At 38.7% G+C, this 26106-nt stretch overlaps 1 protein-coding gene across 1 annotated transcript in view; it reads left to right on the top strand.

Moving 5' to 3' along the window:
• The window catches only part of LOC126253230 (D-glucuronyl C5-epimerase B), a 122011-nt gene that overhangs the window by 5060 nt on the left and 90845 nt on the right, over positions 1 to 26106 (top strand). Inside the window, exons 2-3 of the mRNA XM_049954418.1 lie at positions 2825 to 2992; positions 3095 to 3247. Coding sequence (XP_049810375.1) covers positions 2837 to 2992; positions 3095 to 3247 — 309 coding nt within the window. The 5' untranslated portion in view covers positions 2825 to 2836. The remainder of the gene's footprint in view (positions 1 to 2824; positions 2993 to 3094; positions 3248 to 26106) is intronic.

Below are 26106 nucleotides of genomic sequence, written 5' to 3'. Positions count from 1 at the left end.
GGAAAAAAGGGGGACTTGTGTGCAAACTGTGTTCCCTAACTCTGCACTCCCAGTATTCATTTACTAGACTCAAAATTACTGTGTTCCTGGAACTTGCTATTTGTGACAGGCTTTCTGACTTCATGGTTCACTCACCTTCTAAAGCATAAAGAGTTTGGAGAGATGTGTGAATAGTGCTGAACCCCAGCAGAGCTATATCTACAGCAGTCTTCACCCAGGTCTGATAGCTTTTAAATCACAGAATATGGGAGCAACACAACGTTTGCAGGCTTATGATGTGCCGGTAGGGGCTTGTCTCAGTATTGTTGTTAAACAATCAGTCTTTTTGTCACCCATAACACATTTAGTGCAAGGGATAGCAGATTTTGACTTGCCATATTGTGCCTACATTGTAGGTTGGTGAACAGCCAATCTGTATTGTTTTGTATAAACAAATGTGGGAAGATTGTTGCAAACTGAGCAGTAACAGCTACATGGCATGAATATCTGGGTTGCACAATTTGATGTCTTCTGATTGGCTTCCTTAACCCTTACTAATTAAGAGCTTTCACTCATAAAGAAGTCTGTCCCACTTCCTAATATATATATATATATATATACCTACTGCAGCCTGTACATGTAACAAACCTGCCTAATATAGGAGCCACAAATTAATTATGAAACACACATTGATTCTTATAAGTTAGTTAAAATAGTGTTGAGAATTTCATACCTGCCAGTGGTGCTTTTTAAGCAAAGTATAAAATGTTAAAACATTGTAGGTGGTACAGGAGAAGGAAGACTGTGTATGTAAAGGAAGTGGTGAAGTATAAGGGGTGTGTGTGTGTGTGTGTGTGTGTGTGTGTGTGAGAGAGAGAGAGAGAGAGAGAGAGAGAGAGAGAGAGAGAGAGAGAGAGAGATACTTAAGGCATAAGATTCCTTATTGCTGATTTTATTTGGTTATTGCTGAATTTTAATGCTTTATTAATTGTAATTCAGTTTAACCTTGGGTCAGTGTATTATCTGATGGTTGCTTTGGAGTGTAATGTTGTGTTCATGTTGTTACTGAACATTATGCAAATGAAAGGAAATAACATATTTCAAATATGTAATCTGTTTATATTTGGTAATACTAAGGATGCCACATGTTGTCACTTTGTGAGACATAATGGAAAGGTTTAGAAGTTGACCACAGGTGTTGGCAAACACTATGATGACGAGGAATCCTGTATTGTCAACTTTGTTTGTTGTGATAGCCAAGTAGTGTTAGTGACAATATCTTTCACCACCAACATACAAACCGGCCATCTCTAGCAACGTCAAGGAACTGTAGCTACAGAGGAGGATTTAACATAAAATTGGATTAAAGAAAGAGAAAGTGCCTGGTGAGAGCATTGTAAACCAAAACAAATTTGAAACAGTCGTTAAAAGAACATTAATATTTGGTGAAACTTATGTAAGATTGATTTTGTATGCAGAGGGAAAATATATATACGCCTGATGAACACAAAGTATTATACAACCATTTTTTTCTGCCTTGATATTCTAGCTGGAATGTTGCAATTTGAGCACAAATATAATGAAGTTTGCACTACAGAGGGTATTTTGTTTTCATGTGCAGCTGTAGAGAGAGAAGCTTGCACTGCAAAACAAGCATGGCACACATGTTACGGTTGTCAACTTGCGAAGAGGAGCGAAATGTAGTTAGATGTATGTAGGACAAAGGACATGAACTGTGCGAAATTCACAGAGACATGCATGGCTTGTATAGGGATGACCATATGGACTGTAACAAAGTCTCCAGCTTGTGTTCATTCTTCCAAGAGGCCAGTGTGAATCTTAGCGATTCAACACGCTCCAGGCGGCTGGCAACGTCTGGAACCCTGCAGAGTGGCAGAGCAATTGAGGCAGCAATTTTGAATGACTGGTGTGTACAACTGTGAACCATATTACAGCAGTACAACATTTCCTATGACACAATGTGCAATATTGTTCATGACAAATTGAAATTTTGTAAAGTTAGTGCTTGCTGGGTGCCTATGAACCTGACAGACAACCACAAGCGCCAGCGAATGATCACAAGTTTGGATCACTTATTCCCCCCTCCACCCACAGAAGGGCATGACTTTCTGAAAGGAATTGTCACTGATGATGAGTCGTAGGTGTACCACTACATGCCCGAAACCAAGTGGTCCTTTATGGAGTGGTTTTCTAGTATGAAAAAAAGTGACTTAGTCTGGTAGGAAAGTGCTTCACAACATTAATGCTGATGGTGTCAAACTTCTTCATGCCAATGCTCACCCCCATGTTGCTGTTCATGTTCATGAGAAAATCCCCAAATTTGAGTGGGAGATGATCTAGCATCCACTATACAGTCCGGACTGTGCACTGTTGGACATTCATCTGTTTGGTCCCGTGAAGAAATTTCATCGGCCAGTGCTTTGCGACAGATGTGGAAGTGAAATCAGCAGTCTGCGGATGGCTGCACTCCAACAAAATGGACTTCTGTGAAGAGGGCATATTGAAATTGGTACCATGATAGGAGAAATGTGTTGAGAGGATTGGTTATTGTGTAGAATAGTAGGTAAAAGATATAAGTTCATCTGTGATTTTGGTTTTGCTGCTCTTAAACTTTATGGCAATAAAATTTTGTGTGTTATTGTCTGATTTTCACTCGTGGATACCTGTTGTGGTTGCCACAAGTAAAGCAAATTCAAGCACACTTTGCTTTTGAAAGTAATAAATATACAAAATTGATTGCAGAGAGGCACTGTCTTAGCCATCTTGGGCATAATGTGGATAATTGTTTGATGGAAGACCATATGTTGTTCATTTTTTCTTACAGGACTTAATCGTTATGATACGGGTGAACCTGAAACTTACGCTGTTCCTCCTATGTATTATTGTGTTATGTATGACACTATATTTGTGGATGAAGTGTGGGGAAGCTGTATATGCCAGAAAATCTCATTCTGTAGATTGGAACAACAAGAAACCTTCAAATAGTGTTCCAGTAAGTGCCCTTTGTTACTGTGTTTGGTGTCTTATTAAGTGTTTTGTCTTGTGGGTTTGTGTAATGATTTCGTAACTTCTGAACATGTTGTCACTGTTTCAGGGTCTAGGTGCAGGTGATTTGCTGGATCATGGTACCGACATACAGGGCTTTGAAGAAATTGACTGCAGTATTAACGGTGAATATACAGTGAGCTGCAGGAAAGAAGGGGGAGAAGTATATGTACCATTTTCATTTCTCAATAAATATTATGAGGTATGTTTTTATAATGCACTGTGCCTTAATCTCATAACTCAAGAAATAATAATCATTTTCTTCACTTTATGAGTTATCTGTTCTCATTTCTGTTCAGATCTTCATATGTGGATTCTGCTATGTGATATATATTCTAAAGCTGATTTGGGAAGCTGTGAGCTGTTCAGTTTATTTGTATTAGGTGCTTTAATACTCATTTTATTTCCAGTTACTCCAGTTGCAGTTTCCATATATTTCATTCCTACAGCCTGTCTTGGATTTTGCATGTTTTTTATTGACACCTAAGTTTTTGCTATCATAGGAAAGTGCTAGAAGAACAGTTGTTTCATTAAACATATTTATTGTGTACTATTCTCATATTCTGTAGTAAGTCATATACGTATAAATTTTTTATAGGCTTTCATCAATACCATAAAAACTATGTATTTCATACCATTAGCAATGCTATGATATTACATATATTAAATAACAAAATACCATTGTAAGCCACCAACTCTACTGGTTGGAAAGAGATAAGTTATCTACTGTCTAAATTTGTAGATAACAGACTAACAGCTCGATGACACCGCAGGAGGGCAGACATACAGATTAGATTAGATTAATACTTGTTCCATAGATCATGAATACGACACTTCATAATGATGTGGAACGTGTCAGGTCAATAAAAGATATCTGTACAAGATATTACATTACACAAAATATTGCATGACACTAATGTTTAAGTTCTTTTTTTTCCCCTCCCTATTTATATCTAAAAATTCAGCCAATGAGTAGAAGGAGTTGTCATCTAGAAATTCTTTTAATTTATTTTTAAATGTTGGTTGGCTATCTGTCAGGCTTTTGATGCTGTTTGGTAGGTGACCAAAGACTTTTGTGGCAGCCTAATTTACCCCTTTTGTGCCAAAGTCAGATTTAACCCTGCATAGTGAAGATCATCCTTTCTTCTGGTGTTATAGCTATGCACACTGCTATTACTTTTGAACTGGGTTGGATTATTAACAACAAATTTCACAAGTGAATATATATACTGTGAGGTTACTGTGAGGATCCCTAGATCCTTAAATAGATGTCTGCAGGATGACCACGGGTGGGCACCAGCAATTATTCTAATTACACGCTTTTGAACAATGAATACTTTTCTACTCAACGATGAATTACCCCAGAATATGATGCCATAAGAAAGCAGTGAATGAAAGTAGGCATAGTAAGCTAATTTACTGAGATTCTTATCACTAAAATTTGCAATAACCCTAATAGCATACGTAGCTGAACTCAGACGTTTCAGCAGACCATCAATGTGTTGCTTCCAGTTTAACCTCTCATCAATGGACACACCTAAAAATTTTGAAAATTCTACCTTAGCTACAGACTTCTGTTCAAAGTCTATATTTATTACTGGATACACTGGACTCGCATTCGGGAGGACGACGGTTCAATCCCGCGTCCGGCCATCCTGATTTAGGTTTTCCGTGATTTCCCTAAATCACTCCAGGCAAATGCCGGGATGGTTCCTCTGAAAGGGCACGGCCGACTTCCTTCCCTAATCCGATGAGACCGATGACCACGCTGTCTGGTCTCCTTCCCCAAACAACCAACCAACCAACCTATTACTGGAGTTGTGCCATTTACTGTACGGAACTGTATATACTGTGTTTTATCAAAATTTAGAGAGAGTCCGTTTGCTGAGAACCACTTGATAATTTTGTGAAAAACATCATTTATAATTACATCACTTAGTTCTTGGTTTTTGGATGTTATTACTATACTTGTATCATCAGCAAAAAGAACTAACTTTGCATCTTCATCAATGTGGAATGGTAAGTCATTAATGTATATCAAGAACAGTAAAGGACCTTTGAGAGATCACAAAAAATACCAATGGGTGATGTCCGGTTATTCAGAGCATTTAATATTTGATCAGTGAAAGCGTATATAGCATTTTCTGTTGAAACTGACATTTTGTTAGTACTTTATTTTTACAAATATGGGAGGCTACTCTTGAATACATTACTTTATCAAAACTTTTTGATAGAGCTGTCAGAAGAGAGATTGGGCGGTAGTTGTTGACATCCGACGTATCCCCATTTTTATGCAATGGTTTTACAATGGCATATTTCAGTCTATCGGGGAAAACACCCTGCTCCAAAGAGCTATTACATACGTGGCTAAGAATCCTACTTATCTGTGTGGAACAAGCTTTAAGTACCTTGCTGAAAATGCCATCCATTCCGTAAGAGCTTTTACTTTTCAGTGAGTTTATTATTTTACTGATTTCAGAGGGAGAGGTTGGTGGAAATACAGTTGTTTCAAACTGCACAGGTATGGCCTCTTCTATTAGTAGCCTTGCCTCTTCTAGTGAAGATCTAGACCCTATTTCCTCCACAACATTTAAAAAATGATTATTGAAAATATTTTCAATTTCTGATTGTTTGTTAGTACGCTTGTCATTCAGTTTTATGGCACTGAAGTCTTCCTGTGCTCTTGGTTGCCCTGTTTCACTTTCAATAATATTCCAAATTGCTTTAATTTTATTATCAGAGTTGCTGATCTCAGACATGATACACATGCTTCTGGACTTTTTAAATAACTTTTCTTAGTACTGCACAATAGTTTTTATAATATAGAACAATTTCGGGGTCAGTACTCCCTCTTGCTGTTAGATACAGTTCTCTTTTACGGTTGCAAGATATTCTTATTCCTTTAGTTAGCCAAGGTTTATTATATGTTTTCTTGGAATTATGTTTAACTATTTTCTTGGGAAAACAATTTTCAAATACCCTTAAAAATGTATCGTGAAATAAGTTATATTTCAAGTTTGCATCGGGTTCCTTATACACTTCATCCCAGTCTAGCTGCTGTAGGCTTTCCCTAAAGTTTGCAATATTTATATTGTTAATTGAACGCACTGCTTTGAAATTCTGATTTGATACACTGCATGGAGCTATGTCACGTACTGTAACTAGCTGTGCACCATGATCTGAAAGACGATTCTCAGCAGGATAAGCATTTATGTCTTCAACTTATCTTGGTCTATAAAAAAGTTATCTATCAATGTCCTACTGTTCTTTGTTATCCGAGTAGGAAAATCAATGACGGAGCTCAAATTGAAAGAACTGAGTAATACTACAAGGTCATTTTCCCTATTACACTCTTTCAGGGAATCAACATTGAAATCCCCACAAATGATAATTTTCTAGAAATAGCTGGAAATTCCCTGAGGGGGACCTATACACTGTTACAATTATGAAAGTGCCATCATTTAGTTTTAGTTCAGTGGCACATGCTTCCATATGTTGCTATACACAAAATTTTTTAGTTTCTAAATTTTTTACACTGTGGAAGCTTCTGACATATATGGCAACTCCTCCTCTCATCATATTTTCTCTACTTACATGTGCAGCTAATATGTACCCATTGATGCTAACCTTTTGCATATCAGTGACAATGTGATGCTCAGACAGGCATAGTACATCTATTACATTCTCAGTTTCTATATCTTCTAAACAAAGCAGAAGCTCATCAATTTTATTCTTCAATCCCCCAATATTTTAATGAAATATACTAACATTATTTTTCACTTTACTTTTGTGAGTATCTTGAACTTTTTTAACATCTTTAGTACTTGCCTGGCTGAGTTTCCCACTGGACACTGATCTTACACTAAAAAAAGAGTTTCACCCACTTAGTGCAGTTCTATGTAAGTTTGCCGTTACTGTTTGATACTTTATAGTCACCTTTTAATTAAATATACTTTCATCAGTTACAAAACTAAATCCGGTCTTCAAATCATGCCATTTTATATGCAGTTTGCACTCACACTTGCAACCTGCTTGAGATAATGACCAAAGTCATACTAACTAATAAGCGCCAAAACTATCGGCAGGTGAAAAACTATTCCCTGCTTTTAGTAAGGGTCATCACATCATTAATGCTACTCTGCCAGAGTAAAGGCAAGTAAGGGTGGATGTGATCTTTCGGATACAGTCTCAGTCTCTGTATTGTTACATCTCCTTACTAATAGTTTCCAGAATCTTCAATCAACAAGGATGTTTGGAAATAAAAGAAAAAATCCTGAAAAATTAATGAAAGATTACCAAAATTTTGAAAAGTAAGACATGATTTACCCCAAAATTTAATGAAAGTACACCAGAAATTCACATTAATGATCTGAAAGTATAAACATTTTGAAGTACTACAAATATACTATTTAACACATCTTTAATGTTGTTCATTAACATAATTATTATAAATGCATAGCATTGTCTTCCACATATGCAGACCTAATCCAAAAACTAAACGCTGTTCTTTCCTGACAGTCGCACATATATTATTTTAGCACTTGATAATGTGGTTAATTTCATTCGTTAATGTCCTTTGGAATATCTCCTCCACTAATTTTTTGTAATTATATTTTCCGCTTAGTCTTCTTCCACTCCTGCAGCTAGTATGCTTACTTTCATGTTTTTTTTTTTTTTTTTTTTTTTTTTTTTTTTTTTTTTTTTTTTTGTCTTTCATTGGTGCTGGTATTTGATGAAGATGTACAATAAGAGCATAAGGTGTTTCATTTTACTTTCTTTTCAATGCCTTTTTTTTTTTTATAACTATAAATTTGGCGAAACTTCTTATACTTCTGCTAATAATTCTGTCAGACTTTTTTCTTTCTCCTGATATTGTTTATCTCATATTAAATCATATCTCGGAAAGTTCAGTATCTTTTTATTCTTCTTTGTACATCAGAATTCCAGTGTGTCTGTTAGTACTCATTGCTGCATATACAGCTATTGCTTATCTAAGAGAAAAACACAGTACTTCTTTTCCAATGTCATCTTCCAAAAAACACATTTGCTATTTATCTACCTTCTTCCCTCAAAGTCACCTTCTTTCTTTTTCATGCACCATACACTATGTGATGAAAAGTACCTGGACATCTGGCCCTTCTGGAATTCAATATGGTGTTGGCCTACCCTTAGCCTTGATGACAGCTTCCACTATCACAGGCATACGTTCAGTCAGGTGTTGGAAGGTTTTTTGGGGACTGGCACCTCATTCTTGATGGAGTGCTGCACTGAGGAGAGGTATCAATGTTGGTCAGTGAGGCCTCGCACGAAGTTGGCATTCCAAAACATTCTTTGCTGATAGTGCCACTCAAAACAGAAAGGGGTACAAGCCCCCTCCATGAAAAACACGACCACACCATAACACTACCACCTCTGAATTTTACTGTTGGCACTACACACGTTCACCGGGCATTCACCCTACCCACACCCTGCTATCGGATTGCCACATTGTGTACTGTGATTCATCACTCCACACAACGTTTTTCCACTGTTCAATTGTCCAGTGTTTACGCTCCTTACACCAAGCGAGGCATCGTTTCACATTTACTGACATGATGTGTGGCTTATGAGCAGCCGCTTGTCTGTGAAATCAAAGTTTTCTCACCTGCCGCCTATCTGTCATAGTACTTGCAGTGGATCGTGTTGCAGTTTGGAACGCTTGTGTGATGGTGTAGATAGATGTCTGCCTATTACACATTATGATCCTCTTCAACTGTCTGTGGTCTCGGTCAGTCAACTGACGAGGTCGGCCTGTGCACTTTTGTGCTGCACGTGTCCCTTCATGTTTCCACTTCACTATCACATCAGAAACAGTGGACCTAGGGATGTTTAGAAGTGTGGAAATCTCATGTACAGACGTATGACATCAAGTGTCACCCAATCACCTGACCACATTCGAAGTCAGAGTTCCACAGAGCACCCCATTCTGCTCTCTCACAATGTCTAATGACTACTGGGGCTGATATGGAGTAGCTGGCAGTAGGTGGCAGTGCAATGCACCTAATATGAAAAATGTATGTTTTTAGGGTTGTCTGGATGCTTTTGATCACATAGTGTAGCTTCATATTGTCTCATTTCTCCTGAATATTTCATCATAATTCTTCTTAACATCACTTAGTTTCTCTCATAGATTCCTAATATAAGTACGACACAACAGTTTGTGCAAGCAATACATGTCTCCCTAACAACTGTAAATAATGTAAATGACCATATAACACATGAATTCCCTGTGATGTGACACACACATCCACTGATTTAACTCCAACGGCACTTGGCAGTTAATAGATTTCTTGCATTTGCAAAGTGCCATTAACTTTAAATCCACTAGCTGGAAAACTATATTTCCATTCTTTCCTTCAGTACTTTATCGTAAACATTACTTGTTATGGCACACAGGAACTTCCAGAATCTATTATTAATTTCATTGTTTGGCTATATAGTTCTCTCATAATAATTGGGTTAGTTCCAGTCCTCTTTCATTCCTCTAGTAAACTTTCCTGTTTTTCATTTAACCTTTCCGTTTTTCATGACTGACATGGTTTTTGCACCAGTAGCTGCTGCTGTCTTACAGATTTTGGATCTTAACACTAGCAGGAGATTCCTGCTGTCTCATTTGCTTGCTGGTTTGCTCCTCGTTCTAGGCAGATCTGCTTGACAGTCACACTCGGGCATACGACTCCCTCTTCTCATCCACTTATTCTCTAAGTCTGAAGCCATAGTGATATCCCATCACCTATAATTTCTTTCTACTCCGTGATCTTCTTCTGTCTACCTGTGTCAAAAACATTTCTCTTCTTATCCAGCTATCTTTTTATGTATCTTTGCTGTATGAACATTAGTCTTATGTGTTTCACCATTCCCACAGCCTTGCCTTTTAGGAAGCTGTCTGCTTCTTATTCAGCTTGTGCGTGTAATACAGGTTCTTGGTCTGCTGCCATTTCTTCTGTTTCTGGTATCTTTCATGTCTGCTGGCTGTGTATATTGTGTAAGACTCCCTGCACTATCCACCTCACCAAGTCACCCTGTCCAATGAGAAGTGGATTTCTTCCAAGCTGTCATTCTAACAATGCACTTTCTTTTGAACAGAAATTTTAGCTTTGCAGTTAGGTAGAAATTCGATGGACATTTTGTTTCTAGCACTTACTGCTGTCTGCTTCTCAGTAGAAATCATTGTGGTCTGCAGTTCGTTACTTCCTGCTTGCTCTGCGTGTTCTCGAATTGACTGTTGCACATTCTATATCATTTGGCTCACACTGGCTGCTTTTTTTCTACCTGTAATATGTCCTGCAATATAGTTTCATGCTGTTTTTCCGTAATTTTCATCTTCCTGTCCTTAAATGTTTCCTGCATGTTCATTGTTTCTTCTTCAGTATTGTTCCTTACTACTTTTAGATCCAATAACACCTCTGTTTTTAATTCATCAAATTTCTTCTCTTATCCATCCCTTGACTGCCTTATCTCAATTACAATATTTTCTCCCATTTTGTTCATTGTCTTAGCAAGTATGTTGAATTTTTCATTCATATTTCTGTAGAAATTTTTGTGCTTTTTCATAAATTCGATTAGAATTTTCATTATTATACTTAGTACTGGCTTTATCGGTTCTGTATATTTAATTTTGCTGTCATCTTGCCTTGCCTCTACAGTTTCCTGACTGTAGGAGTGTACATAAGGAAAGGAAAATAATGGAATGCAGGACCCTGGACCGACTGCCCTACACTCAGGCTAAAAGGAAATTTGAAAGGGCCATCCCATGTGCATGACAACATCTTACACTGCTTCTATAACTGCTGTAAAACTACTGTTACAGCCCCATATGTTTCACCAATTCCAGTCAGCTCTCAGAAGAGCCATAAACTACACGTGCCCCCTTGATGGTGAGAGGGGGAGGGGGCGGTGGCCCTTCCCTCCCTGTTGCTCCTGCACCACCTACTTCGGGAGCAGCCCCCGCCCCCCACCCAAAAAAAAAAAAAAAAAAAAAAAATATGGGGACATCAGTCCCCAATTCTAAGCTGGAAAAGCGTAAGTCTTCTTCGGCTCCTCTCACTAGGAAGGGGTCCCTTGGGCCACTCCCTTCCCAGGTTCCTACCAGTGGCAAAGCGGATACCCACCAGTGGCTGAAGTAGCCACAGGTAACTGGTCGTAGGGATTCACTTTCCTCCTTAGTCCTGGAGACTGAATCAAAGACGCCCTCCCAGCTAGAGAAACCCAATGAACAGTGTGAGAAATCGAAAAAGAAGACCCCCAAGAACAAGGAAATTGTGGTAGTACCCACACCATCACTACCTACAAGCTCTGTGTCTGAGGATGAGGTGGAGATTCTGGCATCTGCTGAGGACCTAGATCTCGCCGGACCGTCAAATACAATGGATATAGACTGCTCAGGCAAAAAGTCGGTGGCAGCAGTTGGCCCTGAGGTGTAAACTACCTCATTGAATGTTCCATGCCTTCCCAGTCTCACGATGATGTCATCCTCCAGTGGAATTGAGGCGGTTTTTTCCACCACCTGGCTGAGTTACGTCAACTGTTAAGCTTTACATCTGCTTTCTGCACTGTCCCCTCCCCCCCTCCCCTCCCCCATGCAACCTGGTTCCCGGCGATGCGGACCCCTGCACTATGTGGCTATAAGGGATATTACAGGAACCGTAGCGACTATGATCGAGTGTCAGGTGGAGTTTGTGTTTGTCCTAAACTCTGTCTGTAGTGAAATGGTGCCCCTTCAAACCCCTCTTGAAACTGTGGTGTCAGGATAAGGACGATGTGGGAAATAACTGTCTGCAACATGTATCTTCCTCCAGATGGTACAGTACCCCTAAACGCATTGGCTGCACTGATTGCTCAACTCCCTAAACCCTTCCTACTTTTGGGATATTTTAACACTCGTAACCCCTTGCGGGGTGGCACCATGCTTAAGGGGCTCTGGAACGCCCTATACTTGCAATGTTAAAATAACTTAGGAAGTTGAACTTTTTACAGATTATTTATTGGAATATTGGCTACAACTTAACACAGGGATTTTACAAAATTTTAGTTCAGTAATTAAAGATGATTTTTTTTTCAATTGTAATGAAAATTCACAACCTTTTTTTTGCAATTTTTTATTTATATATTCAAAAATATACAGTTTTTTGGAAAAAATGCTGTGTTAAATTATGCAGAAGGTACTGTGTAACATTTACTGAAAGTTTGAAACAAATATGTTTGGAAGATCCTTAGAAAACATGTAATTAGTATGAGAAAATAAAAGTTTTGGGAATCGAGCGACAAAGATGGATTAACTTTTTAGTGCATGCCAGGTCCATAGGATGGATTATCTTCATCCTCTGCAAACTCCTCCTCCAGCTTCCTCTTGCTCCTCCTCCTGTTTACTCTTGCTTGTATTTCTAGACTCCTTACAGCCCTGTCTGCAGCCCGAAGGCGTTCCTTGTCTAAAGCAAGCACTGCTCGTACCATGTTAGAACCTATCTTCATTCCCATATTTCTAAATACCTTGCACCTTACAATGTTGCCATCATTGAAAGTCGCAACAGCATCATACACACCAAAGTGAAGTGTTTCTATTCCAACAAATACAGTCTTGGGGATTCTCGACCATATAACACTATTTACACTTTCATTGGGGTTTTGAGTTTTTCCGTGAATACACTTTTTCAACAGTTCAGGTGCTGCTAAGTCTCTGAAAATAGGTTTTATCACCTCCATTATTGCATGAGGCAGACTATGCTTATGAGTGTACACTTCACCAGTTAGCAATCCTTTGTTATATTTACACCAACTGTCTTCTTCTTTGGGACACAAGCTATGTTGGGGATTTTCATCGTCTTTATTGTTTACAGTAATAACACATACCTTTGGCTTTCCAACATTTCTCCTTTTGACAAACTGCCTATTGGCTTCTGTCTCGGGTTCTTCGGCCGACGTTCATCTAATGATTTTTCTGACGTTTCGCCAGCACGAGTGGCTGGCATTGTCAAAGCTTCACCCTCCATTGCCGGCAATGGAGGGTGAAGCTTTGACAATGCCAGCCACTCGTGCTGGCGAAACGTCAGAAAAATCATTAGATGAACGTCGGCCGAAGAACCCGAGACAGAAGCCAATAGGCAGTTTGTCAACAAGTGGCCACGAAAGCCTCAACAATTTTGTATTTCTCCTTTTCTTAAAAGCCTTCAGAGGATTTCTAATAACTTTACTTTTACTCTTTATTATACTTCAACAAAACAGAGTCTCAAGAAACAGAATTAATTACGAATATTTTCGAGATAACGACAGAGTAAATAAACATGAAACAATCGACAATCACACCAGCGATATATATTGAACCATCACAGGTTAGCCACAACACATACTTTATCTCACATCACTAAAATGTACCTGATGAACACGGACGTTAATAATAACACCATTTGACAGCAGTTTAACAGCGCCACAGTGGGTCACGCCCATGTAGAACACATTTCAAAAAAAATTTAAAAATAGTTGTAGTCTTCGGAATTGAATAAATTATATATCTATTAAAAGGTAATAGTCTGCAGATTCAGAAAACGCAAAAAAGTAAAAATTGAACTTTTCATGATTTTGAGCCTTTCCGGAGCCCCTTAATGGCCAAGGCAGAGATGTCGAAACTTCACTGTCTCAGTTCAACCTCTGCCTCTTAAACACTGAGGCCGCCACACACTTCAGTGTGGCTCATGGCAGTTACTCGGCCATTGATTTATCACTTTGCAGCCCAGGACTTCTTCCACTGGAGAGCACATGATGACCTGTGTGGTAGTGATCACTTTCCCATCTCCCTGTCACTGCTCCAGCATCAGACCCATGGACACTTGCCCAGATGGGCGTTAAACATGGCGGACTGGGAAACTTTCACCTCTGCTGTCACCATTGAATCTCCTCCACATGGTAACATCGATGTGATGGTTGAGCAGGTGACTACAACAATCGTTTCTGTGGTGGAAAGCACAATCCCTTGCTTTTTATTGTGTCGAAGATTTGCTGTTTTCAAGCAGACTCACTTCCTTGAACAAGAAGCTCCCATCATCAGCCTGTGCCTCCGTCAATGGAGGACGTGGACAAGATCTGTGCACTTTTATCTTCTTGCTGAAATGCACAATCCTTTATTGTGTGATGCCCAGCAAGCGATGAATGTGGCCCAAAGTAACATTTCTGATAGTCCAGTTTTCCACAAATAAGTAAAATTGCATATCAAGTCTCCTGAGCTGTATATCGCTGACCTTTGCTTGACATTACAACGATCTCTGTCTGTCTTCTGGGTATCACTCTTTATACAAGCTGGCTGCCTTGCTTCTTCAGCCTTGGTGATGAGGTGTTTCACATAGCCATCCTGTGCATTGTCTGTTTGAAATGGGTACAGTACATCCATTGTTGTATTTGCCTCACTAAAACTAAACTCCTCCCAAAGAGGGCATGAAAGTCCAACGGTACCAACCGGCTGCCGTGTCATCCTCAGCCCAGAGGTGTCACAGCCGTATGTCAGTTTCTGAGACTGGAGCCACTGCTTCTCAATCAAGTACCTCCTCAGTTTGCCTCACAAGGGCTGAGTGCACCCCACTTGCCAACAGCACTCGGCAGACCGGATGGTCACCCACCAAGTGCTAGCCCAGCCTGACAGTGCTTAACTTTGGTGATCTGACGGGAACCGGTGTTACCATTATGGCAAGGCTGTTGGCATTTGCCTCACTACTGTGGAGCAATAAGAATAGGGTGAAGCATGTAGTGTCGCAGTTCATTGTTTTACATGCAAATGTCATGATGTGGCAATATTTTATTTGATTCTTTCTGTTCAACAACAGTGTATATTGAAAGCATATCTGCCAATGTCCCATTACCGCATTCATTAAGGCCGTTAGTCTTTGTGTGATAGGTTGCTGTCATTCTGTGGGTTACATTGAAATATGAAATTACCTCTGATACTAGTCTCAAATGGAAAAGCTGTACATGGTCAGAAATATCATACGGAGTGCTCCATGCTTCAAAATTATGTCCTTTACAAGGAACTTCACACTGCCCTGAGCTTCTGGTGAGGTAGTGGGTGTAGACTATTATCTCTAGATCCCTGCTGATTGACTTTGTGAAACTCCACAAGAGATCAGTTCAGTCTAGTGGAATGACACTGCTTCAGGTGGAAATGTTATCAGATGCTTGGAGGTAACTGCAACACATCCTTTCACCACTGGCATCATTTAGTGACTCGCACAATGTTTAAGGGATTGGTAGAAACAAGGCAATGATACCTGTGTCTGACTGTCTGGAATCTTCACAAATCCCAAATTGCCAGATGTTGAAGAATTGCAGAAATATTAAAGATTACTGGTTGTAAATGAGCTTAGATGATGAGCAACCTTTTTAACCCCACTGAATCATAATTCTTCTCATACAGTGTTATGTTTATTAATTGGAATTCTCCTTTGGTTGGACACTCCTCCTTCAAGGCTTCTATGGATTTTTGCAGTGCTTGATCTTCCCTCTGTTCAATGTCAGTGTCATTTATTACAGCAGTGATAGAGATTTTGTCCATGCTGCTATGTTCTGTCAAAGAATTCCTTGAAAAGCAGTCAGTGTCTTTGTGTTTACATCAGTTTTTGTATGCATTGTGACATCATACTCATGAAGTCTCGGTGCTGTCTTATCAGTTGACCCAAGGGATCTGTCGCACTAGTCAGCTAGCATAGAAAATGGTGGTCTGTTACAGTGGAGGCTGGTTTGCCAAATAAGTGACCTGAACTTGTTGCATCAGAAAAATTTGAGATCTCCCAGCAGTAATTCTTGCAAAGGATGTGCCTTTGTACAGAAGCCCTTTATGAATTGCAAGTAGTATGAGCACATTGTGAGAACTTCTCACACCATGAATGTGCTGGGAAATAAGAAAATCTATGATTGCTCTCTGGAGGAAAAAAAAAAAAAAAAAGTGATTAGTGTTTGATGACTGTTACTGGGCAAGACATTAACCATCACAACATTCCTGTTCACACCAGTCGACTACAGCCAATTGTAGTGTCTGTGGGTTCATACCCGTTGCAAGACTCCTGGCAAGATCACTCCGCAACATGCTGTAACTGTTCCCTGTCATTATAAAGCGGTACCAGCTGCTCTCCTAGCAGCTGCTGGCGTTGGTTCAAGGATGAAAACTGTAGCATCGAGAGTATCTCTAAACTTTGAACAATTAATGTCCTTGAAATTAAGCTTCATTTGGGGTGACACTATGTGTTTTGTCTGCAGTGCATATTGTGTTTTGATTGAGGTGTTAACACTGCTGAATTTTGGATTGCTCACCATTCTGGTCATTATGCATGTATATCTCTTTGGTCAGGATACCGTTAAATTTGCCAATAACAATACATGTGCACTTTGATGTAGGAAGTTAGCAGGTTCCTTGATGCTGAACTTTGCATCTTGTGGCTTGTGAAGGGATGATAGAATATCATTTGATTTCCACAGTTTGAACTCTTAGATCTTTGCATGATTGAAGGCTGTGAAAAAGGATTTGTATACACAGTTGAACAGAGAAGGCACTCCCACATTTGTAATAGATTTCTTTCAACAGCTATAGTCGAGTGGTGTGAATTGATCCCTGACAACTGCAGTAGGCTGGGCATGACAGCTTTGTGTGTGTGCTGCAGCCAATTGCTTAATGTGATTTTGTAAAAGCCTCTATGGCAATGCTTCAGTGATGTCACAGCTCTATAGGTGGCTGTTGTTTTTGTCTGTAGTCATCTGAGCCTTGGAGTTGAAAGCTGGCAACAACACTGCCATCTGTTAGTGGTCTTCTTACACTGTGTTGACTGTAGTTGCATATCTCCTACTCCAACTGAACAAATATTGTAGCATTTACAGTTTTGATTGTATAGTTTTCTTAACTTGCAAATATTCAGATGAATTAGCCAATTTCCTTCCCTACCATAATCCAATGTGAGCTTCAGCCTTTGTTTTTTATTTTTTCGTTTTTGTTGTTGTGCACACATCTGCTACATTCACTGAAATGACTGTCAACTCTAGCCCTGAAAGAACCCAAATAATATTGCCGTGCTGCATGCTTTGTGGAGTAATGGTTAGCATTGATGGCTGGCAATCTGCAGGTCGCCAGCTCAAATTTCATCACCGCTATATATTTTTGTTTAGAGTTTACCATTCCTGGAAAGTTCTCAAAAATTTTGTTTGTTTGTAACATTTCTGGAATATTTAGTGTTTGTCCCTCCATTTAGGAGTTCTATTATATCTGTATGTTTGTGTCAGTAATAAATGTGCTTACAGTGCTAAGTGTTGTACTTCACTGATGACTCTGCTTTTGTATTTGGACTTGGTTGTGGTAACAATGTGGATTGTTTGATGGAGACGCCTGGTATTTCTTAACATCTCCAACGCTGTGGCTCCAATTAGACGCAATTAAAGCCTTCACTTATGCTAATGGAAGGTGGAATACTAGTAGTACATTGTTCCATAGGTCTGTACTTTCAGGAGAGCAATGAATTCCAAGCCAGCAGTAACTCAGCAGTAACCATCCATCAGTGTTTTATGGAGAAACTGTTTGGGAGCTTACAAAATGTCTAAAAAGATTCAACTGAGTCACCAGATACAACTACTTTCACGCCACAAAAGTCCAGTTGCAACATTAATCACTGCATCTCAGTTGCTGCTGTCACAGATATTGACAAGATAGCTTGCAGCCTTTTAATGGCTGAAGTTGTTGACACATACTGGCCAAGGCAGACACCTGCGAGGTGCCCAGTTTGCAGCATAAAAAACACATGTTGCGGAAAGGGCAGTGATATCATTGATGCTGTGGACTGCAATCTGGACATGATCTGATAGCACAAACATTTTTGGGGTCCTTTGACAATAGTGAGGAGGAAAATGTTGTACGAGTGTCTGCTTGCTTTGGGACACACTGGCGTTGAACGAAGCACCTCCATTTGTGCTCATTTATGTATGGTGAGGGTGGAGAATTGTTAATTACTGCACTAACTACTAAAACCTATGTCACCAGACAAATGGGTTCTCAGTAAATTGGATGATGATGTTGATTGGAAGTCATCCGTTGATCTTGGAGTGTAATGTCTACTAAGACTACTAACAACATTGACACCTGAATAATTGTGAAATAGTTCTTGCAGTGACGCAGTTACTTCGTGAGCCTTGGTATTTTTTAACACACCACTCGAGACAGGATCAAACATCTCTAAATGTTTTGCACTAATGTTTCAATCCAGAGTGAGACGGGTAATAACATCGTAGATAAAGGAGTCCGCATTGGATGTACCACACTGTTTACAGGAAAAGTCACACTTGTCTGCCAAGCTTCATAAGTCAGCAGCCCACACTGTGCAGGAGGGTCATTCCATGTCAAGTCACCCAGGCCTTGACACCAACCATGTCAGATTTTGATGAAACTTGGTACAATTACTTCTTTTATCATCCTGAAAGCACTTGTAAAATTTTTTTGCTCTATCTCTTATAGTTTTTTTTTATAAATTTTTAAAGTTTTTAGATTTGGCGTTGTTTCAGCAGTCGGAAACTGTAACTTAAACGTGTCCTCACAACTAAAAAAATTTGTATATTAAAGAATACTCAAGATATCAGTACGAAATTTTGGAATAAGTTTGTGTATTATATCTAAATGTAAAAAAAAAATTACCATAAAGATATATTAAATTCTTCCAAATGAAAAAAAAATTTTCAAGTTTTTTATTTTAGCTAACGGATGTTTAGTTTTACAAAAACTGCAATATCTAGAGTCTCAGACCTGATAGGAAGCTCAAATTTGTTTTAAAATACTCTTCATTGTATAGGATATTAGATAAAAGAAAAATTATGTTGGTTTTTTACCTGTTTAATAGTTATCTAATTTTTAAAATAATATTAATTATATTTTAAAAATAAAAAATACCAAGTGACTTAGACACCGAAAATAAGTTTTTGTCTTCTTGGAGTAACAATGTACACTTGGATTTTGTATTGTTACTCCTGTGTTTTGAAGTAAAAAATTATTACAGTGTTAAATAGTGCTTGGATAGTATTTTATTAAGTTTATTCGAACTCTCATTAAGTACTGTTACTTAGTTTACAGAGATTCTTTTCCAATATCCTATAAAAGTAACCAGAACAGTAATCAGACCAAAAGTGAAATCAGTATGTCAGATATTCAAACCTGTAGTGTAGGGTTATTTAAAAAATCTGACTGTTTCCAAACAACCTACACACCTTCAAAAAAGTTACAACCGGTATCAGAATTGAGTGAGGAAGAAAAAGATTTGATCCACTTGCGATCTGGAATTAATCTGTGTTAATTTAAGAATATATGTTCACACCACAGCTACTACTTTTTAAATGTTTTTGAAAAGTATCAAACAACATGTGTAGACCCACTAAAAACACAAAAAGCCCATCAAAAAATCGTTGAGAAGTGTAGGCTTGGATCTTTCTAAGCAATTACTGACAAAAAATATTAGCATAAAACCTGGACAAAAGCTTTGCTCAACATGTCGTAACTTTTGTGAGGAAAAATTAAGAGTTGAAGTCAATGAAAGTGAAACAGATGATGAAGTCATGGTTGAATTAGAATCATTGGAATCCAGAAATGAATCCCTCGTACAAACAAACATTGCTCTTGATTATTTAGGTTTAACACCGATAAAGCTTCATGGCTTGTCAGAACAAAGTAAAGGGTCTTATTTTAAAAGGAAGGTTAGCAGTATTGAAAAGACTGCAAAAAAGGCGGTTTCAAAAGCATTAAAATATGATGCACCAAGTTCTGATGATGACGAAGAAGATAAAAGTGTGGTTGAGAAAGCAAAGGATTTTGATGTAATGATTTCTCTTATGAAAGAGAAGATTTAATCTGTTGGGAGGTCTAGAAAAATCCAGATTCTGACCTTGGCTCCAGATTCTTGGACTCGAAATAAAGTGATGAAAGAATTTAATGTAAGTGAGTACATGGTGCGACAAGCTAGAAAGCTAAAATCTGAAAAGGGTATTTTGGAAACTCCTGGTCCAAAAAAAGGTAAAACTCTTTCTGAAAATAGAGTAAGACTTGTAACAGATTTTTATGAAAAGGATGAAAGTTCCAGAGTGAAACCTGGAACAAAAGACAAAGTAAGTGTTCAAAAAAATGTGTACATGCAAAAAGGACTCATTTTGTGTAACTTGAGAGAACTCTATTATTCTTTCAAATGGGAGAATTCCGAGGTAGAAGTAGGATTTTCAAAATTTTGTTTCTTGAGACCTAAATGGTGTATCCTTGCTGGTGCTGCAGGCACACACACTGTATGTGTATGCAGTATCCACCAGAATGTTAAACTATTACTGGATGCTGTGAAAATTGAAAAATCTTATAAAGACCTAATTAAGATGCTTGTGTGCAACACGGAAAACCAAAACTGCATGCTACATCATTGCGACAGCTGTCCTGCAAATACTGCACTAACTGAGTACTTAACTGAAAAACTAAGTGAAGATTATGATTTAGAAGAAGAAATTGTAATCAGTCAGTGGGTTAACACAGACAGGGCAGAAATGATCAAACAGTCTATCAGTGTTGAAGACTACATTTCTTTATTGGTTAGGTCATTGGAAAAGCTCACCCCGCACTCGTTTATAGCAAAATCCCAATCAGCAGCCTTTAAAAGATTGAAAGAAGACCCACCACCCAAAACAGCAATTATTGTGATGGATTTCAGTGAAAATTATTCCTTTGTTATAAAAAATGAGATCCAAAGTTACCACTGGAATAGAGGTGGTTGTACTCTACACCCAGTTGGAGTTTTTCTAAGAAATGAGGAAAACAATGTTTTTGTTTCCAACCACTGTTTTATTAGTGATGACCAAGAACATGACACTGGTTTTGTTAACTTTGTACAAAAAGAAATTACAAAGTGGCTGTCATTACATCATACTGACATTGACTCAGCTCACTACTTTACAGATGATTGTGCTGGGCAGTACAAAAATAGAAACAGTTTTAAAAATTTGACTGAACACTTGAGAGACTTTAATTTGAAGGCCCAACACTCTTTTTTTGCAACAAGTCATTGGAAGTCAATTTGTGATGGGCCTAGGAGGAACTATTAAAAGAATTTTATGGAAAGCCAGTCTACAGCTTTCAGACATAGAACAAATAATGACAGCAATCAATGTGTACAAGTTTTGTGAAAAAAATATTGAGAACATTCATTTTCACTTTATTGACAAAAAAGAAGCTGATTTGCTACAGTTAAAACTAGAAAAACGTTTTTCAGCAACCCGAACCATTCCTGGAACTAGAAGTTTTCATAACTTCAAACCACTTCCAACAAACAACCTTGAAATTAGAAGGACTACAGATAGTGTAAAACCATCCTTAGTCTTTTCTTTCCATTCTTCTTCTGATTGGGTTCGTGTTGAACCATCCATAAATTGCTATGTGGCTGCAAATTATGATGGTAACTGGTACTTTGGACTGGTAAAAACAATATTCAATGATGAAGAAGATGCAGAAATTCTATTTCTACATCCTTCAGGACCCGCTGCATCATTTTATTGGCCTGAAAGAGAAGATTCCTGCATAGTGCCTTTGGAGCACATAGTCTGTGTAGTAGACGCACCTCAATCAAGCGGCACTGGGAGAATGTATTACTTCAAAAAAGACTGTATCAAAAGAACTGAAAGCTCTTGGATGAAGTGGAAAAACAGTTTGAATCAGAATTAATGTTTATTAAAAAGACAAAATTACTCAAAAAATTCAATGTTTCAAGCAATCAGTTGGGTTATACATAAGTGTCGTAAGTAAACTATCTTCGTACATAATTCTAATGTAATCTACTATAATTAATAAACATGTTAAAAAGCCATCATTATTTTTGTTTTATCAAGTAGCCTATATGTTTAAGAGTAAATTAAAACAAATTTGAGCATTCTATCAGGTCTGAGACTCTAGATATTGCAATTCTTATAAAACAAAACATCCGTTAAAAAAAAAAAAAGAAAAAAATACATATATATATTTTTTTTCATAGAAAATATGAATATATTTTAATAGCATCATTTTTATCTTCAAATATGTATAATAAATAAACTTGCAGCAAAAATTCATGATGTTATCTAAAAGAGTTTTTAAGATAAGCAAATTTAAAGTTTTGAATACAAATTAAATTGACCACTTCCGAAGGTTCAGAAAACGCAAAACATAAAAACTTTAAAAATTTATAAAAAAACTGTAAGAGATACAGCAAAAAAAAATTGCAGGTGTTGTCAGGATGGTATTAGAACCATTTGAGCCAAATTTCATGAAAATCTAAGGAGGTGGGTGTAAAATTTATTTTTTATTGGGTGATTTGATATGGAATGACCCAGGAGTGGTTTCCTTAAACCTGAGCATAGCCACAACAATGTGAGTTTGGAGACCATAATAGTCAGTCCACAAACTACAAAAATCAGAAAAAGTCAAACTACTAGGATCTGGGAGTGGCCAGAGTTTTCGCACCACTTCATACAGTTTCCTACTGGAAGACAGTAAGAGTGCACACTGATGCCCAGTGTCCGTAATTTGACTCACACTGAAATGACAGAAATAGATCTCCCAATCTTCATTTGCCTCATCAGCACAAGTGAAGGTCAGGTGGGGAGGTGAGCCAGACACAGCCGATGACTGCTATTAGTGTAGCAGTAGCTGTAACAGCTGTGTGTGGTGTTGTTGCCTGTCTAGCTGCCTGTCTAGATGTTGCTGGTGTTCTGTAGCAACTGCTGCTGCCACAACTTGAGAAACTCATGAACCAAGCCATACTGGTATAGCTGAATGGTGAAAAAATTCTCATCACCAATTTTCTATCCTGTTTTGTATAAGTAGAAACACATGTTTGTGATTACTCATGCTGGTGGTCACAAAGAAACTGGCAGACTGAAAAAAGCAGTTTTGGAGGTGACTAACATGTGGAGGTCACGAGGTGAATTAATAACCAAGACAAGTCCCTAGAGTATCCGAGTTGTCTAAGCGTGTACCACAATCCAAATCACAAAACGTGGTTAGAATGCTTTGCTATCCAGTGGTGCATATGTAAGGCTTCAGTGACTGGCAAGAGATTGGCCGCAACTGCCAGACTGTGGTATATTGGCAAACACTCGTCAGAGGGCGGTGCTCCTTTCTGCGGTGGCCACACTTTGTACAGGTGCAAACAGTGGCTGTCACCTGGACCCTAAGTATCTCTGACGTACTCACTCTTATCAGTACTCAGACTATGCAGGGAATCCGAATCACCATGGGATACTAAAGGAACAGCCTTACATTTAAAGGAAATTTGCAGTAATTTTTTCAGAAATTGTCAAAGGGACGGCTGCCAGTACACCACCATGACCTAGTCTTTCTCATTCACCAGGTAGTAAGAGAAGAAATAAAACAGTTTATGGCACCCAGGAATGTTGGACAAAGTACTCAAGAGACAGCACCATGAATATCAACCCTGTATGTCAGAAGGTAATAGAGAATATTCCTGGAGATGTGTAATGATCTTTGGCACCAATCTACGCCATTAGTCAAAGACAGCTTGAAGAATGGACTCAGCCAATTCGGACTTATGCCGCAGCTGTCAAATGTCTACTCAATATCTAGCCAGTGCAGGTAGAATCAGCTGCTCCGAAAAGTATAATGCCTCACAGAACAAGAGACGTTTGGATAACAGAGGATTACACACTGGTTTGTTTTAACTGTGGACACATTGCACACTACACTACTGTAGAGAAATATGGTGAGTGTACAGTGACTATAATACCCCAAGATGTCAACCATCACAACAGTCAACTGCAGATTTATTAGTTGACTTGTGGATCAATGGTCATCACCACACCATGGACGAGATTGCTCCCCAGCACTCTGTAGCCATTCCCCATTGTTGTACTGGGGTATCAGCCACTCACATAGCCACTGAATTCAGGGTAACTGAGATGAACATCTAAGGAGGTGAGCTCAACAAAGATGATAATCCTCCTTGGATGACAGTTACCAAGACGACAGGAAATGTCATCGATGGCCAGCTTATCCAGGCACTACTCGAATCTGGAGTTTCTTTTTCAGTAAAGTTAAAAACTTATTGTCACCGTCTAAAGAAGACTATATTTTGTGATGTAAAAACAGTACTGCTTAAGGTCGCATATGGGAAATACGTCCACCCGGCAGGAACATGCATTGCAAAAATGACTATCAGTAACAGAACTCATCCCTTCAAATTCGTCATTTTAACAGATTGTGATCATTACGTTATTCGGGGATGAGACTTCTTGCAGACATCACAGCAGTCAGACTGTGGAAGATCAGAACCCCAGAGTGATGAAGCTATTCCAACAAGCACACATAACAAAGATAGCTCTTGGCACTTGTTTGCTGCTGAAGACATTGTTAGACTGCTGTCATCAATTGGATGAGTTGCATTAATCAGTCTAGAGGCACAGTTAAAATGTGAATCTTTTGTCAGTTGCGAAAAGCTTATTGGGCTCACAAAAGGTATCTGCATACCAACAATCATCGTAAGCACTGTGGATGGTAAAGGAGAAATTTAGGTCACTAATAGTCACAAGCAGCCACAAGTCACCCCAAAAGTATACGTGTACAGAAGGTGAACCAGTTCAGGATGGGCAGTCCAATACCATTGAAAAGATTGTTCTCTACTACAGCTGCGGACCAAGCAGTAGAGAAAGCTACTGTCAAACTGCCAATAGAATCTGTTCTGAATGAGAAACAATGTCAATGAGTGTTAGCTATTCTTCACCAATTTTCAGATACTTTCAAATCTGGACTGGAGAAAAGCCAGAACAAGCAGTCTGTGGTAAAACACTGTGTCAACATTGGGGATCATCCACAAATTAGCCAGCGCTAATGTAGAGTGTCACCGACTGAATGACACATAATTCGCAGGGAAGAGAGAAGTGCTGTAAGATGACATCATTGAACCTTCAGTGTGTCCTTGGTCCTCCTCCTGTGGTTTTTATGAAGGGGAAGGATGTCAACTACTGATGAGTGAACAGAATAATGAAAAAAGATATCTACCTATTGCCACACATTAATGATTCCCTGGACCGTTTGAAAAGGGCAAAGTATTTGTCAAATCTGGCTATGCAGAATGGCAAGTTGAGGTTGATGAAGCTTACGAGGAAAAGGTGACTTTAATACCTGATAGCCTCTCTGAGTTCAAAGTTAAGTTGTTTGGACTGTGTACCCCTCTAGCCATAACATATAAAGGACAATCTGCTTCAACACCTTAAATGGATGCCATTGTATGCTGTCTGGATGATATTATTTTTTGAAGACATTTGAAGAATATCTCTAAGCCATCTGACAACTGTGCTGAAGTGTTTTCAGATTGCAAGCCTCTGCCTGAAACCAAGAAAGAACCACTTTGCCCAGAAAATATAAATCATAGGGCACCTAATGAATGGCAGGTGAGACCATCCCGATCCAGAGAAAATAAGAAGTCATAGATTTTCCTACTCCTCGCCACATTTTGACATGAGAAGTTTCCTTGGAATGTGCTCATACTACTAGTGATTCATAAAGGATGTCTATATCAAGGCACATCCCTTGCAACAATTACTGCACGGGGACCCCATATTTCCCAGGAATGAGGTGCAAGAAAGATCTTTCTTATTTCTTAAGGAGGTGCAACATTGCCAGTCTTAGCATTATATGGCAAGAGTACCAAGACAGAACTTCACACTCACACTGTCAGGTGTGAGATAAGTGCAGTTCTTGTACAGATTCAGGAAGGTGTTGGTAGGGTAGCAACTTATAGTTCTTGAGTATTTTGAGTGTGAGATGAACTGCTCAGCAAACAAAAAAGTGTCATGCCATTGTTTGTTCATCAGCAAGTTCTGGTCATTTTTATTTGGCAAACTGTTCTCCTTCGTAACTGACCACTATTCTCTATACTGGCTGACTAGCCTAAAGGATCCATTGGGTCAACTGGTGAGGCAGGTGCTGAGGCTTCATGAGTGTGATGTCACAGTGGTATACAAAAACGGATGTTAACACAAGGATGTCAACTGATT

Source organism: Schistocerca nitens, chromosome 4 (assembly GCF_023898315.1).
Source record: "Schistocerca nitens isolate TAMUIC-IGC-003100 chromosome 4, iqSchNite1.1, whole genome shotgun sequence".
In the NCBI taxonomy this organism is placed as follows: Eukaryota; Metazoa; Arthropoda; class Insecta; order Orthoptera; family Acrididae; genus Schistocerca; species Schistocerca nitens.
The sequence above is the reverse complement of the archived record's forward strand: the minus strand, read 5'-3'. Positions and strand labels throughout refer to the sequence as shown.